The sequence below is a fragment of the Papio anubis genome, chromosome 15, assembly GCF_008728515.1.
Source record: "Papio anubis isolate 15944 chromosome 15, Panubis1.0, whole genome shotgun sequence".
Lineage (NCBI taxonomy): Eukaryota > Metazoa > Chordata > Mammalia > Primates > Cercopithecidae > Papio > Papio anubis.
The window spans coordinates 91337428-91357912 of NC_044990.1; the positions used below are offsets into that span (position 1 = coordinate 91337428).

The window sequence follows — 20485 nt, forward strand, 5'->3', positions numbered from 1 at the left end:
GAGGCTGAGGCAGGAGAATGGCGTGAACCCAGGAGGCGGAGCTTGCAGTGAGCTGAGATCCGGCCACTGCACTCCAGCCCAGGCGACAGAGCGAGACTCCGTCTCAAAAAAAAAAAAAAAAAAAAAAAAAAGTGGGCAGTATACACTCAGAGTCCCAGGGGCCAGGACTGGAGAGGGAGAGGGGTGGAGTGTAGATGGAGAGGGTCAGTATATACAGACTCGGTGCCCTAGAGGCTGGAATGTACATGGAGAGGGGTGGAGGGTAGATGGAGAGGGTCAGTATATATAGACTCAGAGCCCCAGGGGCCGGGACTGGAGAGGGGTGGAGGGTAGATGGAGAGGGTCAGTATACATAGACTCGGTGCCCCAGGTGCTAGGACTGGAAGGGGGCCAGAGTGTAGATGGAGAGGGTCAGTATATACAGATGGGGAGCCCCAGGGGCCGAGACTGGAGAGGGGTGGAGGGTAGATGGAGAGGGTCAGTATATATAGACGCGGTGCCCCAGGGGCCGGGACTGGAAAGAGGACCTGGTGGGTTTTCAGAACTCAAGACAGGAGCCTACCTCCAGCACTGATGGGATAAAGGGAAGTGAGTCCACCCGGCACGTCATGTGCTTCAGCAGAGCGTGAAGTAGAAGGGAACGTCTGAACACCTGGCAGAAAAGAGAGGTGGTCTAAAAAGGAACATCAAGTAAATGGGCTGATAGGACATGTCTCCTCGGCAACGTCAGATGGTGGGAGGCAGCGGGTAGGTAACCCACACCCTGGGGAGACAAAGTCATGCCTGCCCAGCGAAATTACCATCCAAGAATAGGGCGTGAAATGCAGGCATTTCTGATGTGCAGAGACCCCAGAGCACCACCCACCCCGCCGTCCCCACAGGGCCCGGACACAGGCCCTGCAGAGGCAGAGCTGGACGTGGAAACAGCAGGGAGACAGAGGGGTCTAGAGGCTGATAAATTCAGTCAGTTATGACTGTTAGAAAAGGAGGTGTTTGAGTGCATTTTTTTAAAAGACCAGGCTAAAACTCTAGATAGTAAGAAGATAGGAGGGTTGCATGTTTGGGAGGTAGTTAGACTCAAGGACTTGGACACTGAAAGGAAATTGACAATTAGACTTGTTAAATGTGTCATATACCCACAGCACAGTTAGAACATGTCATTTGAAAAAAAGCTTCGGGAATAAACTTCTCAAAAGAGAGCTGTGACCTTTGAGGATAGAGTCACAAATGGAGCGAATTCGTGTTCATGGAGTTCATAAAAAGTCTCCATTCATAAAGATGTCATTTCTCCCTAAATTTATAAACTCATAGCTGTTCCAGTAAAAACATCTGGCAGGGTTTTTCATGAAACCGAAGAAACTGATCCTAAAATTCAGTGGGGACCAAAAGACCAAGTAGCCAACATTAATTTGAGGTGAGGAGTCCCCCACCAGCTCTCACGACTGATGATGTCACAGCGGATAGCAGCACCGCAGGCTGAGATGGAGCCGGCGAGTGGGGCCCACAGACCAGACACTGCAGAGAAGCCAAGGAGATTGACTCACCAGGAGTGGGAATTAGCTATTCAAACGGAAGAAAATAAAATTAGCTTGACTTTAGAACTACGAGAAGGAAATAGAAAATATCCTTATAACCTCAGGGTAGAATTCCTTAAAATATAAAATGCAGAATTCAAAAGAGAAAATACCGATGCATATGACACATTTGACTTTGTAACTTTCTTTTTCATGCTGACCTCCCTGTGGGGAAAACTGTAACTTTTATTGAAAGGCTTTTTTTTTTAATAAGCCACAGGCCAGAGGAAGATATTTCCTGTAGTTATTTATTTCTTGTTTGTTTAGAGCAAAGGATTAGTATTCAGAATGAATCAAGAAGGTCTGTAAATCCAAACCAAAAAGTAACCTAATGGGAAAATAGGCAGAATATCTGAGCAAGTAACTTAACGGGAGAAGAAACCTAAATGATGCATAAACATGAAGATAGGAGCCTCGCTAGTATTCGGAGATGCAGGCTGATGGGACTGAGATCGATGTCATCCACATGAGCTTGCTGCCAAGCTTTGTTTTAGACCAAGTCTTGCTGTCACCCAGGCTGGAGTGCAGTGGCTCGATCTTGGCTCACTGCAGCCCCGACCTCCTGGGCTCAAGTGATCCTCCCACTGAACATCCTGAGTAGCTGGGATGACAGGCGTGTGCCACCATGCCTGGCTAAGTTTTTAGTTTTTTGTAGAGATGGGGGTCTTGCTGGGTTACCCAGGCTGGTTTCGAACCCTGGCCTCAAGCAGTCCTCCTGCCTCAGCCTCCCAAAGCACTGGGATTGCAGGCATGAGCCACCACACCTGGCCCTAGCAAACATTTTTTAACCTGATGTACCATTGGCAAGAGTGTGGAGTGCCAAGATTAAGCATTCTCCGTGGGAATGTAAATTGGTTCAGCCACTTTGGAGGATACTTTTGCAATCAGAAAATTCCATTTCTACATACTATCCTAGAAAATTCTTGCAAATTATTATAATTCAAAACAGTATTATTTTTAATAGCAAAAAGTTGATCAACCGAATATTCAGTAACATAGTAACATGCTGGACAGCTAAGGTGTATTCATACCTTGGAATGCTGCAGAAGCAAATGCGAATGACTTTTATAGCATGGAGGGAAAGATACAAGATGTGGAATACAACATGTTTGTGTGTGTCAAGTCTGAACTTCACATACATGCAAACTTCTACACTAAAAGCAAGAAGAAGTGTTTGAGAATGACAAATGAGGCCGAGTGGCTGTGCCGGAGACGGGGAAGGTGTGCCATCAGAGGGACACAGGGCAGTCAGCTGCTTGTGACATTCTTTCAGAAGCTGAGTGATGGCTCTGGTTGTTCATGACATGCTTTGTACCTTTTTTCTTGATTCAAAGTATTTTATAATAATTGTTTTTAAAAACAAGGTAACTGGCTGGGCGTGGTGGGTCATGCCGGTAATCCCAGCACTTTGGGAGGTCGAGGTGGGCGGATCACAAGGTCAAGAGATCGAGACTAGCCTGGCCAATGTGGTGAAACCCCATCTCTACTAAAAATACAATAATTAACTGCACGTGGTGGCGGGTGCCTGTAATCCCGGCTACTCGGGAGGCTGAGGCAGGAGAATCGCTTGAACTCAGGAGGCGGAGGTTGCAGTGAGCTGAGATCACGCTACTGCACTCCAGTCTGGCAACAGAGCGAGACTCCATCTCAAAAAAAAAAAAAAAATACGTGACCACTAAAAAGTGGAAATGCAGTCTATACCTTCCAAATGCTGCTGTTTTATTACTATAGTTTTTAGTAAGTTTTGAGACCAGGAAGTGTGAATCCTCCAACTTTGTTCAAGATTATTTTGGCTGTTTGGGGTCGCCTGAGATTCTGTATAAATTTTAGGATAGTGTTTTCTGTTTCTTCAGAAAACATCTTTGGGATTCTGATAGGAATTGCATTGGATTTGCAGTCGTAATTTTGGTAGTATTGACATCTAAACAATATTAAGTCTTCCAGTCCATGAATACAAGATATTTTTCTATTTAAGCGTGTCTTTCATTTCTTTTAGCCACGCGTTTGTTTTCAGTGTATACATGTTTTGCCTCCTTGGTTCACTCTGTCCTAAGTATTTTATTCTTTTTGATATGTTGTAGATGGAATTGTTTTCTTAATCTCCTTTTCAGATTGTTCATTATTAGTATATAGAAATGCAGCTGACTTTTGTGTGTTTATTTTGTGCCCCGCACCTTTGTGAATTGGTTTATCCTAATAGATTTTTGTGTGTGAAATCTTTTGGATTTTCTACATATGAGATAATCTCCTCTGCTTACAGGATCATTAAATTCATTCTTTCCAATTTGTACACCAGCCTTGTCTCTTAGAGATGGACACTGAAATGTATGGTTAAGAGGATGACTGGGGTTCCCTCAGGAGGGTAGAATGGAGGTTACTATATGAAACAGGGGTCGTCTACCTGATCATGGAAACTGGATTATCTGTTCCTTGAGATGCACTGTATTTTTCTTTCTTTTCGCATGTGCTTGAAATTGTATTAGAAATTCCTATATATGTCCAGGCACAGTGGCTCACGCCTGTAATCCCAGCACTTTGGGAGGCCAAGGCAGGTGGATCACATGAGGTCAGGAGTTCAAGACCATCCTGGCCAACATGGTGAAACCCCATCTCTACTGAAAATACAAAAATTAGCCGGGCGTGGTGGCGGGCACCTGTAATCCCAGCTACTCGGGAGGCTGAGGCACGAGAATCGCTTGAACCCGGGAGGTGGAGCTTCCAGTGAGCCGAGTTCACACCACTGCACTCCAGTCTGGGCCACAGAGACTCCATCTCAAAAAAAAAAAAAGAAAAAAAGAAAGAAAAGAAATTCCTATATAGCCCAAACTTAAGACTGTCTCACCAGAGCTTAAAGGTATCAACTCTGGCCACACCAGCAGCCTCAGTCACTCTTCTTAAATGGATTTTGGTCCAATTTCTACTCCTTTTCTATTTTTCGAGATTTCTAGCTCCTGCGAGGGGCCCAACCCTCGAAGGAGTCCAGCAAATGTATAACTCTGCCTTGCCTGTGCTGAAAACCCATGGAAAGAGGAACAGAGGAGGCAGGCACCTGGAGGCCAGAGTGGCAGCTGGATTATGGAGGTGTGGTTTGCACGCCTGGCAGTGGTGAGCTTCTTAAGCCTCATTCTTAACCTTGGAGCAAGACTCGCCACCCAGCCACATGCAGCGCTGGCCTCCAGAGGCCTCTGTGGGCAGGGCCTGCCCTGTGAAACTCAGGGCTGCAAGAGGACCTTGAGACCAGGTGCCGTGGGCTGGCTGGTTTACGAAGGAAGAGGGACTGTATCCATTCCCAGAGGAACGCCGTTGTCTCTCCAGAGTGGTGTATGTGGGACCAGGCAAGAGGCCAGGAGTGGGGAGGAAACATTCCCTTCTTGTGGAAATGCAAGCGAGGGGAAAGGAGGTTTCCCTGACAATGTGCTAGAATATTTGTGCAGCCATTTTTTTTTTTTTTTTTTTTTTTGGTTGAGACGGAGTCTCGCTCTGTGGCCCAGGCTGGAGAGCAGTGGCGTGGTCTCAGCTCACTGCAAGCTCTGCCTCCCGAATTCACGCCATTCTCCTGACTCAGCCTCCCGAGTAGCTGGGACTACAGGTGCCCGCCACTCTGCCCGGCTAATATTTGTGTTTTTAGTAGAGACCGGGTTTCACCGTGCTAGCCAGGATGGTCTCGATCTCCTGACCTCATGATCCGCCCGCCTTGGCCTCCCAAAATGCTGGGATTTCATGCAGCCATTTTTGTACTAGTGAATAAATGGAATTCCTGAATGTCTACCAAGAGATGAATGGATAAATTGTGGTCTATTCTACAACAGTTTTTTGTTTTTTTATTTTTTATTTTTTATTTTTGAGATGGAGTCTCGCTCTGTCGCCCAGGCTGGAGTGCAGTGGCTCGATCTCGGCTCACTGCAAGCTCCAGCTCACTGCAAGCTCTGCCTCCCGGGCTCACACCATTCTCCTGCCTCAGCCTCCCGAGTAGCTGGGACTACAGGTGCCGCCACCAGGCCTGGCTAATTTTTTTGTATTTTTAGTAGAGATGGGGTTTCACCGTGTTAGCCAGGATGGTCTCGATCTCCTGACCTCATGATCCGCCTGCCTCGGCCTCCCAAAGGGCTGGAATTACAGGCGTGAGCCACCGCACCCAGCCTCTACAACAGTTTTGAAAATGAATCAGAGCTTTGTGCACCAACACCAACATGGATAATTTTCAGATATAGTCGTGATCAAAAACGGCAAGTTGCAGAAATGTTCACTCTGTGAAGTTTAATATTACAAAATAATAAACTCAGTGTTGCTTCCAAATCTATAGGTGTTACATTAAGTAGAAATGCATTCAAGGGGATGATGAACTTTCAGAATAAGGTCAAGTGGGGAGTGTGGGTGGAGGAAAGAGGGACCCAGTATCAAGGGGGTTACAGAGCTCCTTGGCGGCACCCTTAGGATTTTATTTCTTTAAAAATCTGAAGCAAATATGTTACAGGTTTAACATTTAATAAAATTCCTTAGTGGGTATGTGAGCATTTGATATACTCCTTGTTCTCTGTATATTTGAACTGTTTAATAAAAGGAATGGAAAACAGGAAGAAGTCAAAATTCTTATAGTAGTGATAAGCACAAAAAGGTAGTGCAAATTTCAGAAAGATGACAATAGTAAAGGTGTTGAGAAATTAGAGAAGCTGTAATATTTCAGTGTAATAATTATTTTTATCTTGTGTGGTTGCACTGTTGAAGTTTTGTGCCTGTCACTGCTCCAAGCACTTGTCTTCCTCCTGCAGCCCCGTGAAGTGCCTTGGGAGCGGATGTTTCCTTCGCAGGCCCTGTGGGTGCGGACTCAGGGTCCTGCACCAGGGACCACTGTGAAGACCTGGTCTCTGGTCTGTGATGCCCGTGGTCTAGTGGGCAACAGTTGAATGTGTTGATTTCAGCCAGTTCGCTATGATCGGTGCAAAGGAAGAGAACAAAATATTTAAAACATGTAGAAAATGCTGGTGGTAATATCATCCAAGGCTGTCTCTAAAAAGTGAGATGTAGTGAGAGATTTTGTTTCTTTTTTTTTTTTTTTTGAGACAGAGTCTCGCTTTGTCACCCAGGCTGGAGTGCAGTGGTGCAATCTTGGCTCACTGCAACCTCTGCCTCCCGGGTTCACGCCATTCTTCTGCCTCACCCTCCCGGAGTAGCTGGGACTACAGGCGCCGCCACCACGCCTGGCTAATTTTTTGTATTTTTAGTAGAGACGGGGTTTTACTGTGTTAGCCAGGATGGTCTCAATCTCCTGACCTCGTGATCCACCCGCCTCGGCCCTGCAAAGTGCTGGGATTACAGGTGTGAGCCACCGCGCCCAGCCAGATTTTGTTTCTTTTAAATAGAAGGGGCACAGGTGTGAACGTGTTATCTGCAGAAGATGTGGGTGGGGGGGCCGCGGCTCCTTTGTGTCCCGCAGACTCATCTCGCAGCCTCCCTCCCGCCTTGCGAAGGCCTCGAGATGAAGAGAGGTGCGGTGACCACAAGCCCGTGCAAGCCTTAGGGTTTAAATGGCTGATGTGTGAAGCCTCCGCATGGACAATGTTAGTTGGGAGGCAATTTTTATCATCTTCTGAATCGTGTAACCCTAAAAGACACAAAGCTGTAGCCACAACAGCTTAACGTGATCATCTGTTCAGACTGTTTTAAAATTCTAAGCCAAGATATTTTGTTTACCAAAAATTTAGTTTTGTACAAAAAGTAAATCAAGCCTTCTAAAAACGATTACCTAACTTCTATCCAGAAAGAGATTTTTGCTGGCATCAAGGGGTTTTGTGTGGTTCTGCTGCTTTTAAAAAATAAGCCTTTTCTATCAGATTGGTCTTTAAAAATCTGTTAATAGCAGTAGCTTTTTTTTTTTTTTTTTGAGACAGAGTCTCGCTCTTGTCCCCCAGGCTGGAGTGCAGTGGCATGATCTCAGCTCACTGTAACCTCCGCTTCCTGGGTTCAAGCGATTCTCCTGCCTCAGCCTCCCGAGTAGCTGGGACTACAGGCACCCGCCACCACACCCAGCTAATTTTTTGTATTTTTAGTAGAGATGGGGATTCACCATGTTGGTCACGCTGGTCGCGAACTCCTGACCTCAGGTGATCCACCCGCCTCAGCCTCCCAAAGTGCTGGGATTATAGGCTTGAGCCACCACTCCCAGCCTTTTGTATTTTTAATAGAGACGGGGTTTCACCATGTTGGCCAAGCTGGTTTTGAACTCCTGACCTCAGGTGATCCACCCTCCTCAACCTCCCAAAGTACTGGGATTACAGGCCTGAACCACTGCGGCCAGCTGCTTTTTTTTTTTTTTTTTTTAAGAAAAAATACCTTGTTTGGGGTGGGGTTGGGGGAATGACTTTTAGAAACGTATTTACATAGTTCATAGCTGGAACTGTATGTTGAAAATGGAGACCTTTAGAGGCTTGTGCAAGTTACTGAATTCGTGAAAAATGTCTCATTTTCCTTTCTTCTTTCCAGAGTTGTTACCTAGTGTCTTCAGGTAGTCGTGGCTACTCCTGTTCTGCCCTCAGGAGCCAGTATTTGTCTGCCGAGCCTGCCTTGGTCTCACAGTGAGGGCTCATTCTGGGCAGTGGCTTGGGTGGGTTTGCACACGTGGAACACACCACGTGACCAGAGGGGCCTGAGTCAGGCCTCCCGGAGTAGCTCAGAGAAGCTGTAAAGGTGAGAAGCGAAGGCTTCTCCGTGTGTTTCTGGGACGCAGTGAGGTTGGTGTGATTATCCAAGCCTGTCATCTTGTTTGCCATGTCATCTTTTTGTCATGAGGTTTTTCAATAATTATGTAAATAACAAGTAAGTTGTGGAAGTAAAAGGTGTTCTGAGTATTTGCTTTACAACATTTTTAATCTTAAAATGCTTCAGTGTTTGTTCTCAGAGATTTTAAAGTCTATTCTTAAAAATGTAAAGTGCCAGCCGGGTGCAGTGGCTCACGCCTGTAATCCCAGCATTTTGGGAGGCCGAGGCAGGTGAATCACGAGGTCAGGAGTTTGAGACCAGCCTGACCAACATGGTGAATCCCCGTCTCTACTAAAAATATAAAAATTAGCCAGGCATGTTGGTGGGCGCCTGTAATCCCAGCTACTCTGGAGGCTGAGGCAGGAGAATCACTTGAACCCAGGAGGTGGAGGTTACAGTGAGCTGAGATTGTGCCACTGCACTCCAGCCTGGGTAACAGAGCAAGACTCCGTCTCAAAAAAAGAAAAAGTAAAGTGCCAAAATAATTTGAGTTATTTCGGAAGTGTGTACAATGGTGACATTTTGACTTCGGATACTTTTGAGTTGCTGTAGACCTGTCTTCAATGCCTTTCCCCACACAGGCGACATTGACTACAGCACCGTGCTCCTTGGCATGCTGGTGACGCAGGACGTGCAGCTCGGGCTCTTCATGGCCGTCATGCCGACTCTCATACAGGCGGGTGCCAGTACATCTTCTAGGTAAATGCTTTGTGTACACAGTTTGTTTTTCTAGTTTAAAATCACTGTGCATAAAAATACTACTTAATACCTTTTCAAAAGAGATGTTCTGAGCTCAGATGGCTCAGGCTTCCGTGCACAGACCCTGGAGCGACACTGCCTTGCTCACGCCCTGGCTGTCTGTGCTTAGCAGCTCCTCACCACGGGCAGGCGACTCATCCTCACTGTTCCTCAGTCCTGTCTTCCATCAAATAGGGGTAGCAGTAGTGCCCACCGATAGAGTAGTCAGGAGGAATGAATGAGTTCAGTTATAAACATGCTTAGAACAATGCCCAGAACATAGTAAGTGATGTGGAGGGAGGGGGGTGTCTGTATGCGTGTGTATGTGTGCATGGGGAGGGAGTATCTGTGTGTGTGTGTGTATGTGTGTGTGTGTGTAGGGTATATCTGTGTGCTTACATGGTATGTGTGTGCGTGTATTCATGTATATCTGCATGTACGTGTGGTGTGCCTGTGTGGTGGGGGGCATGTGTCTGCATGTGTGGTGTGTGTGTGTCTTCTGTGGTATGTCTGGGGGGGTATCCACGTGTGCGTATGTGGGATATATCTGTGTGTTTGCATGCATGTGTGGTGTGTGTGTGTGAGAGATCTATCATTGTGTGGTTGTCATTGTCACTGTCATCATCACCACTTCCCCGGTCCTTCTTTTCATTCTCCCAATATCGTATTGCCAAACGTAAACTGCACCTGCTTGGGTTCGTATGGAGAGAGAAGCCAAATGGGAAGAATTAATTTATCCAGAAAGTTGTAGGTTGTGCCGCATATACAAATACATTCCAAGAATATCAGCCAGAAAATAAGGACAGTTGCAAAGTCTAGGGTGCTCTATGAAGCTTAAAGTGGGATGGGACTCTAAGCTTGAGTTTGTTGTAGGCCAATATACTATACTTTATGTATGTAAATATTGTGCTTTAGATCTAATCTCTTTATTGCACTTCTTACAGCAATGAGTACTGATCAAAAATTAGGAGACCTTTTTGAAACTTCTTTTGGAACCAGATTGAAGTGCTAGGACCCGTCTCATGTACTTTATTTCTTCCTTTCCAACCTGCATGCTTTTGGGTTTCTTCCTGCGTTATTGCACTGGTTGGAATGTCCAGTACTTTGTTGAAAAAGATTGTGTGAGAGGACATCTTTGCCTTGCTCTTGACCTCAGGGGGAAGCGTTCAGTCTCTCACCATTAGGTGTGATGTTAGCTATAGGTTTATTGTAGACACTCTTTGTCAAGCTAAGGAAATTCCCATCTATTCCTAGTTTGCTGAGAGTTTTTATGATTAATGCGTGGTAGATTCTGCCAGTTGCTTTTGCTAAACCAATTGATATTATTATGTAATTTTTCTTTTTTTGCTGTTTTTTTTTTTTTTTTTTGAGATGGAATCTCGCTCTGTCGCTCAGGCTGGAGTACAGTGTCATGATCTCGGCTCACTGAAACCTCCGCCTCCTGGGTTCAAGCAATTCTCCTGCCTCAGCCTCCCGAGCAGCTGGGACTACAGGCGTGCGCCACCATGCCCAGCTAATTTTCATATTTTTAGTAGAGACGGGGTTTCACCATATTGGCCAGGCTGGTCTTGAACTCCTGACATTGTGATCTGCTCGCCTTGGCCTCCCAAAGTGGTGGGATTACAGGCATGAGCCACTGCGCCCAGCATTCTTTTTTAGCTAAGTGACATGATGGATAACATTGATTTTTGAAAGTTGAACCAGCCTTGCATACCTGGGATAATTCCCAGTTGGTCTAGGTATATAATTATTTTTATACATTGCTGCCTTCAGTTTGCTAATTTGTTGAGGATTTTGGGGTCTAAGTTCATGAGAGAGATTGGTGTGTAGTTTTTTCTCTCTCTCTCTCTTTTTTTTTTTTTTGATACTCTGGGTTTTGGTAATAAGAGTCATACTAGGTTCACAAAATGTTTTGGGAAGTGTTCCTTTCTTTTTATTTTCTGGAAAACATTGTATAAAATTGATGTCAGTTCTTCCTTAATATTTGGTAGAATTCTGCAGTAAAACCCTCTGGGTCATGAGATTTCCTTTTGGGGAGTTTTCTTACCAATTTTTTTTTTGCTTAATAGTCCCAGTAGATATTCAGAATATCTACTTCATATTGCTGAGTTGTGGTAGCTTAGCTTTTTGAGGAATCATTCCATTCTGTCTCAGTTGTCAGATTTCTATGTGTAGAGTTTTTGTGTCGTATTCCTTTACCATTCTTTTCATGTCCACAGAGTCTGTGGTGATATCCCCCGTTTCATTGCTTATGTTGATAACTTGCATCTTCTTTGTCTAGGGATTTGGCAATTGTATTAATCTTTCCAAAGAATTGGTTCCTTGTTTTACTGATTTTCTTTATTTCGTTGTTTTCAGTTTCATTAGTTTTACCCTCACCTTCCTTCCTTCTTGCTTTGGGTTTATTTTACTCTTTTTCTAGGTTCTTAGGGTATTAACTTAGATTATTGATTTTAAACTGCTCATCTTTTCTACTGTAAGCATTTAGTGCTATAAATTTCCCTCTCAGCACTGTTTTAGCTGCATTGCATATTTTGATATGTTGTATTTTTATTTTCATTTTGTTCAATGAGTTTTAAAATTTTCGTTTGATACTTCTTTGACTCAGGGATTGTTTAGAAGTGTTGCTTAATTTCCAAACATCTGGAGATTTTCCTGATGTCTTTCTGTTACTGATTTGTAGTTTGATTCCACTGTGGCCTGAGAATATTTTGTATGATTTCAGTTCTTTTACATTTGTTGAGGTTTGTTTTATGGCCAGTGACAACTGTCTGTGGTAAATGCTCCAAAGTCACTTGGGAGGAAAAAAAAGTATATTCTGTTATTGTTGAGTGGAGTTTTGTAAATATATGTCAGTTAATTGCACTATTCCGTGTTCTTGCTGTAGTTGTAACAGCTGTCGAGGGAGATGGTGTTGAAGTCCCCCGTTATAGTTGGGTATTTGTCTGTTTCTCCTTTGAGTTCTATCAGCTTTTGCTCTATGTATTTTGGGGCTCTTTTGTTTGGTACATACATATTTAGGATCATTTTGTCTTCCTGGTGAATTGATCTTGTTATCATTATGTAATATTTCTTTTTGTTGTTGTTTTTCGAGACATAGTCTCGCTCTGTTGCCCAGGCTGGAATGCAGTGGCGTGACCTCGGCTCTCCGCCTCCTGGGTTCTAGTGATTCTCATGCCTCAGCCTCCTGAGTAGTGGGATTACAGGCAGGTGCCACCACACCTGGCTAATTTTTGTATTTTTTAGTAGAGACAAGGTTTTGCCATGTTGGCCAGGCTAGTCTCGAACTCCTGGCCTCAAGTGATCTTCCTGCCTCGGCCTCCCAAAGTGCTGGGATTACAGGTGTGAGCCACTGTGCCTGGCCATATTTCTTTTATTGCTAGTAATTTTCCTTGCCTTGTAATTCACTTTATCTGATATTAATGTAATATTAATTTTTTTTTTTGGTCAATGTCTGCAGTGGTGTGTCCTTTTCATACTTTTCCTTTCAACCTACTTATGCTCTTGTACTGAAGGGAGTTTCTTGTAGAGAACATATTGTTGGGTGACTTTTTTTTAGTCCACTCAGCCAGTCTCTGTATTTTAATTGGTATGTTTAGACCATTTATAGATCAGGTAAATATTGATACGTTGCAACTTAAGTCAGCGTTTTATTTGTTTTTTGTCTCTTGTTATTCTTTTTCTTTTACATCTCTATGGGTTGCCTGCATGTTTTCGGGGATTCCATTTGGACTCATTTATAATGTTTTGAGTGTATTGCTGTGTGTGGTTTTCTTGGTTGCTCTGGGTATTACAGTGGACACATGTAACTTATCGCCGTTTACTGGAATCCACATTTTACCACTTCAAGTGAAATGTAGAAGCCTTATTTCCACTTAGCTGCCTCCCCCGCCCACATGTTAAATAGTCACGCACTACATAATGACGTTTTGGTCAGTGACGGGCCACCTGTACAGCAGTGGTCCTGTGGGATTCTATGGACCTGAATGATTCCTGCTGCCTAGTGACGTTGCGGCCATGGTGATGTCGCAGGGCAGTGTAATGCCCCCGTGCTTGTGGTGATGCTGGCATGAACAAACCTGCTGCACTGCCAATCATATAAAAGTCTCATACACCCAATTAGGTATGCAATGGAATACTTGATAACAATAACAAATCACTGTTACTGGTTTATGTATTTTCTATACTCTACTTTTTGTCATTAACTTAGAGTGTACTCCTTCTACTTATAAAGAAAAAAGTTAACTGTCAAACAGCCTCAGGCAGGTTCTTCAGGAACTATTCTAGAACAAGCCATTGTCATCATTGGAGACAACAGCTCTGTGCCCGTTATTCCCCTGAAGACCTTGCAGTGGGAAAGATGTGGACGTGGACGACAGCGACACTGATGGTCCTGACCCTGGGTGGGTTTAGGCTAATGTGTGTTTGTGTCTTAGTTTTTAACAAAAAAGTTTAAAAAGTTAAAAAAAATTACAATAGAAAAAAACTTATAGAATAAGATAAAAAGAAAGAAAATATTTTTTGTATAGCCGTACAGTGTTTCTGTGTTGTGTCATTACAAGGGTCAAAAAGTTTTTAAAAACCTTAAAATTTATAAAGTTAAAAAGTTACAGTAAGTTAAGGTTAATGCTGAAGAAAGAAAAATATTTTTAATAAACTCAGTGTCGTTGGCCAGGTGTGGTGGCTCACACCTGTAATCCTAGCCTTTGGGAGGCCAAGGCAGGAGGATTGCTTGAGCTTAGGAGTTCAAGACCAGCCTGGGCAACATAGAAAGACCTCGTCTGTACCAAAAAAAAAAAAAAAAAAAAAATAGCCAGGCATGGTGGCGCACACCGGTAGTCCCAGCTACTCTGGAGGCTAAGGCTGTAGGATTGCTTGAGCCTGGGAGATAAAGTCTGCAGTGAGCTGTGGTCATACCGCTGCGCACCAGCCTGGACAGCAGAGTGAGACACTGTCTCAGATTAGTGTAGCCCGAGTGGACAGTGTCTGTGGCGTCTGCAGTGGTGCACAGGGTCGAGGCTTTCACATTCACTCACCCTCACTCCCTGACTCAGAGCAACTTCCAGTCCTGCAAGCGACCTATATGGGTGTGCCATTTTTATCTTTTATGCTATACTTTTAGTGTATATTTTCTGTGTTTAGATATGCAGATACTTCTCATTGTGTTACAGTTGGCTGCAGTCACATGCTGTGCAGGTGTGTGGCCCAGGAGCAGGAGGCTGTGCCAGGTGGCCTGGGTGGGTCTGGGTTTGTGTAAGTGCACTCTGGGATGTTTGCACAACCATGAAATTGCCTCATGATGCTTCTCAGAATGTATCCCCGTTGTGAAGTGACACATGACTGTATAATTGTTGTCTTTTCTCTACTTTTATTGAATACCACATCAGATGGTGTTGTAATTTTTGCTGCAGACATCAAATACAGTTTTGAAAACTCAGGAGGAAAAGGATAATCTATTCTTCTCACACCTATTTTTGATGTTGTTTTCCTTCTGATGTTCCAAGCTATCTTCTGTAATCATTTCCTCTCTGTGTGGAGAACTTTCTTCGGTCATTCTTTCATAGTTAATCTGCTGGCCACAAATTCTCTAAGTGTTTCTTCGTCTGGGAATGGCCTTTGTCCCCGCGTCACTCCGAGGGCTTCTCGCGGGATGTGGATTTCCAGGTGGTGTCTCCCCTCGTCCCGTGCCTGGGAAGTGCGTGTCCCTGCTCCCGGCTTCTGTGTTCCAGCTGTGAAACCTGCTGCCATTTAGGCTTGTGCTCCTCTCGAAGGAATGAGGGGTTTCTTTCTGGCAGCTTTCGAGGTTTTTTTCTCTGTCTTTAGTTTTCAGAAATTGTACAACTGTGCGTCCCAGAGCCGACTTCTCTGGGTTTGTTCTGTTTGGATTCACTCGGCTTCTCGTATCTGTGGGTTTTTGTCTTTTGGCTAACAAGAAATTTTCAGCCATTATTTCCTCACACCCTTTTTCAGTCCACTTGCTGTCTCCTTCTGCAATTGCAGAAACTTAGAAATCTGCTCTTTTGTTAGGGGCCTGCGGGTCCCTGAGGCCTTGCCCGTCCTCAGTCTGTTTCTCTGTGTTCAGGCAGATGAATTCTGTCTGTCTTCGGGGTCACTGATTCTGCCCTCTCTCATCTCCACTCTGCCGCTTAGCCCATCCCCAGAGATTTTTATGATGACTGTATTGTTTTAGTTGTATAATTTCCACTTGCTTCTTTTATGTAGCCTGTATTTCTTTGCTGAGGTTTTCTATTTTTTATTTGTTTACAGAGAGTGTTTGTGGCTTTTCGAAGCGTTTTAATCATGGCTGCTTTAGCACCCTCGTCAGATAACTCCAGCATCCGTTCGTCTCGATGTGAAGTCTGGTGCTTGTCTTTTCTCCTTCAAGTTGTGATTTTCCCGATTCTTAATATGATGAGTGACTTTTCGTTGTATCCTGGGTGGTTCGTGTGTTTATTAGGAGGCTTTAAACCAGTGGCTCCCCTGCGGAGGGTGGTGTGAGGCCTGGCCACGGGGTTCTGCTTCCTGCCAGGCCCCCAGCCCCACCCCTGCCCGAATGGCTAACAAGGGCTTCCTCATGGCAGACGGTGGGGTGGAAAAATTTTTTAGTATTTGCCTTTTGCCAGATCTTACGTTAAGTCTTCCCTGCTGTTGGTAGCTCAGCCAGGCAGGCAGGAAAGTAGAAGGAATGAATGGCTTTTTACGTGGGTTTTCCAGAGGTTCAGCCCAGGCTAGAGCCCCAGCTTGGCTGTGCTCTGGCCGTGCAAGCCTTGGCAGCTTTCTGTAAATTGGGGAGGACGTGGGAACAGTGCCTGCCTGGTGGACCATGGGAAGATTGAAAGAGACAACCAGGCAGGGCGCTCAGTGCAGCTGCTGGTGGAAGCAGTGGTTAAAGTTCACTCGCTAAGAGGGTCCTTATGATTGCCATTTTCCTTTGATCCACATGTCTTTAAGTATCGGAAAAATAACACTTTTAGTCCCAACCCCCAAATCGGAATCAGTTCTTATTCCTTCTGGCTACAATCTTCAACATAAGTGAAGGACAATTTGGACAACAGAAAGAAGAGTTGTCATGCTGGCGGGAGATGACTTGACTTCTATTTAAGAGGTCTGAGCGTTTTTCATGCACAATCAGTTATTCTCAGCGGAGGGCGGACTCTCCATACTAAACAGGCAGAGCCCTGGCAGAGACTGCAGGGCCCTTATAAAACTCAAATACCATGTTGATCTCACTGCCACTTTCTTTCCAGTTACACACAGGTCTAAAACGTTGGCATAGATACTGTCTTAATCAGAAAACTTTTAAAGCTTTTTTTTTTCATTTTTCCAATTCAGAAAATTAATGCAGTACAGGTATTGATCCCACTGAAATTGTTCTAATTCAGTCATGACGCTTCATGTTTACAAAGAGTTAATGACTTGGAAAAGTACTCTGTTATACTGTTAAACTTAAGAAAGAATTAGGCCAGGCGCGGTGGCTCACGCCTGTAATCCCAGCACTTTGGGAGGCCAAGGGGGCGCGGATCATGAGGTCAAGAGATTGAGATCACTCTGACTAACACGGTGAAACCCCATCTCCACTAAAAATACAAAAAACTAGCTGGGCATGGTGGCACGTGCCTGTATTCCCCGCTACTCGGGAGGCTGAGGCAGGAGAATCACTTGAACCCAGGAGGCAGAGGTTGCAGTGAGCCGAGATCACGCCACTGCACTCCAGCCTGGGCGACAGAGCAATACTCCATCTCAAAAAAAAAAAAAAAGAAAGAAAGAAAAGAAACAGAATCAGAATTATCGACCACAGTCCTCATGATGCTAACACAGAGCTCCCGTCTGACCCAGCTGTTCACTTCTCGGTATTTATCCACAAGAAAGAAAAACATACATCCACATAAAGACTGGTCCACGGTGGTGATGGGGGTACAACAGTGTGAATCCACGTGATACCACAGAGTTATGCACTCAGAAATGGTTAACTTGGTACATTTTATGGTATGAGAATTTCACCACAATGAAAAACTTGTACATGAATGTTCAAGCAGCATTATTCGTATAGTTAAAAAGTATTAAGAACTCAAATGTCAGTTAGATAACAGGTGGATATAAAAAACATACTATATCCAAACAAAGGAATATTATTCAGCCATAACATAGAATGAACATTTGTAGGGTCCAGCCCCACAGGGTCAGTGGGCTTTTCTCCCTGTGTGCAGAGACGAGAGATTGTAGAAATAAAGACACAAGACAAAGAGATAAAAGAGAAGACGCGGAGACCGGTAGTGGCCCCGAATGCCTGGCTGCGCTGTTATTTATTGGATACAAAGCAAAAGGGCAGCGTAAGGAGTGTGAGCCATCTCCAATGATTGACAAGGTTGTGTGAGTCACGTGTCCATTGGACAAGGGGCCCTTCCCTGTTTGGCCACCGAGGCGGAGAGACAGAGGGAGAGAGAGGACACAGCCTACGGCATTATTTCTTCATATCAGAGGTTTTTAGTACTTTCACTAACTTTGCTACTGCTATCTAGAAGGCAGAGCCAGGTGTACAGGATGGAACATGAAGGCGGACCAGGAGTGTGACCACTGAAGCACAGCATCTCAGGGAGACGGTTAGGCCTCCGGATAACTGCGGGTGGGCCTGACAACCACGAGAGGTGGAGGAGCAGAGTCTTCTCTGAACTCCTCCAGGGAAAGGGGGACGCCCTTTCCGGGTCTGCTGAGTAGAGGGTGTTTTTCCTTGACACTGACGCTACCTCTAGACCACGGTCCACTTGGCAATGGGCGTCTTCCCCGACGCTGGCATTACCGCCAGACCAGGGAGCCCTCTGGTGGCCCTGCCCGGGCATAACAGAGGCTCACACTCCTGTCTTCTGGTCGCTTCTCACTATGTCCCCTCAGCCCCTATCTCTGTATGGCCTGGTTTTTCCTAGGTTATGATTGTAGAGTGAGGATTATTATGATACTGGAATAAAGAGTAATTGCTACAAACTAATGATTAATGACATTCATATATAATTCTATGATCTATATCTAGTATAACTATTCTTATTTTATATGTTTTATTACACTGGAACAGCTCGTGCCCTCGGTCTCTTGCCTCGGCACCTGGGTGGCTTGCCGCCCAGAAACATCGATTCATCCTGTAGCACAGATGAACCTTGAAAACACGATGCTTGTGAAAGAACTGGACAAAAAGGCCACACTCTGTGTGATTCCATTCATACCAACGTCCAAACTAGGCCAGTCTGTACAGAGAGAATGAATTACTGGTTGCCAGAGGCTGGGGAGGTTGGGGGAGATGGGGAGCGAGTGCTAATGGGTACAGGGTTTCTTTTTGGGGTGATGAAAGTATTCTAACATGGATTGTGGTAATAGTTGTGTAACTTTGTGAATATGCTGGAAACCATTGAATTGAATACTTTTAAATGGGTAAGTTGTATGGTAAGTGAATTATATATCATAACTGTTAAAAATATATATGATATTGGCTGGGCACGGTGGCTCATGCCTGTAATCCCAGCACTTTGGGAGGCTGAGACAGGCGGATCACGAGGTCAGGAGATCGAGACCATCCTGGCCAGCATAGTGAAACCCCATCTCTACTAAAAACACAAAAAAATTAGCCGGGCGTGGTGGCGGGCGCCTATAGTCCCAGCTACTAGGGAGGCTGAGGCAGGAGAATGGCGTGAGCCCAGGAGGCGGAGCTTGCAGTGAGCTGAGATCGGGCCACTGTACTCCAGAGCCTGGGTGACAGAGCGAGACTCCGTCTCAAGAAATATATCTATATATATATTTTTTAATTATTTTAATTAGACATAGAAGAACATGAATAGACTAGAAATATATATACATATGTTTTATATATATATAAAACAAGGTGTTAATGATTTTCTACTAGTAGACTAGTAGATTTGTAGTAAGTTTTTTCTACTATATATACTTTTCTGTAATTTGGGAAAACCTCCCTTTCAATTTTAATAACCAGGGAAAATTTATATTTAAAATATCAAAGAAAGAAAATTAGTTGCAATGTAATAAACTCTGCTTTCTTATTAGGCTTTATTCAGAATTAACCTTGATCATTCCTAGAGGAAAGAACTCTTTCCCTCATAATATTTCACAGGTAATTCGACTTGAGTAAAGCAGGAAACACCCACCCTCACACCAAAGAAGGGTGATGGCACTGCCCACCCATCAGACTGGGCACCATTAGAAGCTGGGTGGGGCCCAGGTTGGGAAGTGGGGTGCCTTGGGTGTCATTGTTGGGATGGGAATTGGAGCAACCTCCTGGCAGCCCACCAGACAGCACCTGTCACAGTGGGAGGTGCCTGTCTCCCTTAGTGAGCACCCACTGCCACCATCAATAGACCCACAGGCCCCTTGGCCACCACAGTGCACAAGAACCAGGATGGCCGTGGAGTCCGTGTGAGAACCGGGACAGCCCTTGCATCTGGCTGAGCAAATTCTGGTGCACCCCGTGAGGGAGCCCCTCCTCACCTCTCAGCGGATCAGCCGTGCTGATGGGAAGCTTGTCCAAACACGCTGAGAGGAGGCAGCCAGAACAGTCATGGACACGGTGCGCCCCATACGTGCAGATCAAGAGCAGCACACACGTGTGGACCTGCAGGTGGCATGGCGGTGAGCCGGAATCCTGAGAAACGTGATGGTGATCGTCTTTCAAAGAGGTCAGAGTTGAGTGCACTGTGGCTTCTGATTGGCGTCTTTCTGAGCCCTCATCACTGCATCTCATGGACACTGTGGGAGTCTTTGGGGAATGAGACCTAAATCCAAACCCTGGGGACAGTGGCTGTGGAGAGCTTGTGTGGCTGTTAGGGGCTTGGCCCTGGAGCCAGACACCTGGGTCGTCCCCAGCTCTGCTCTGGGTGTGTGGCCTGGAGCAGATCACCTGGTCTCTGCCCCGTTCTCATCTGTGACGTGGCAGTGGGGGTCAGACAGTTCTCAGCGGGCTGCCATAACAGGTGGCACACAGTGCTCTAGGGGCCCAGGATGCAAGGGTGAGCTCAGCAGAGGACGTTCCCCATGTGGGGAGCTGCTCTTGTGTTTCGGAGAGAGAATGAGTGAATGATGAACAAATGAGTGGTAGACAAGACGTCTGCAGCAGGAAACCACCCTGCGAATGATTCAGACGGGGCAGTGAGCTGGTGAGCAACAGTGAGCTCCAGACTGGCGCAGGCTCTGCCTTGGAGACGGGGCTGGAATTTGAGGAACGCAGCTGAGCCTGTGGAGAGAAGATTCTAGGGTAGGGACCTCCCAGGCAGCGGGCTCTGCGGCTTGTGTGGGTGGGCTGCTCGGTGGCCTGGGGCAGTGGAAGGGCATGGCAGGGCAGAGAAGCCTGGGTTCCATCCCAGCGTCCGGGAGCTGATGGAGGATCCTGATGAGCTGTCTGGGCCTCTGTGTGGAGAGCA

The 20485-nt window shown here is 45.4% G+C and overlaps 1 protein-coding gene across 4 annotated transcripts in view; it reads left to right on the forward strand.

Annotated features, from left to right (window-relative positions):
- TMCO3 (transmembrane and coiled-coil domains 3) overlaps positions 1–20485 on the forward strand; it is a 57779-nt gene that overhangs the window by 21798 nt on the left and 15496 nt on the right. For all 4 annotated transcript variants that reach the window (XM_009192286.4, XM_021929824.2, XM_021929823.2 and 1 more), the window contains one exon: positions 8912–9029. In XM_009192286.4, coding sequence (XP_009190550.1) covers positions 8912–9029 — 118 coding nt within the window. The remainder of the gene's footprint in view (positions 1–8911; positions 9030–20485) is intronic.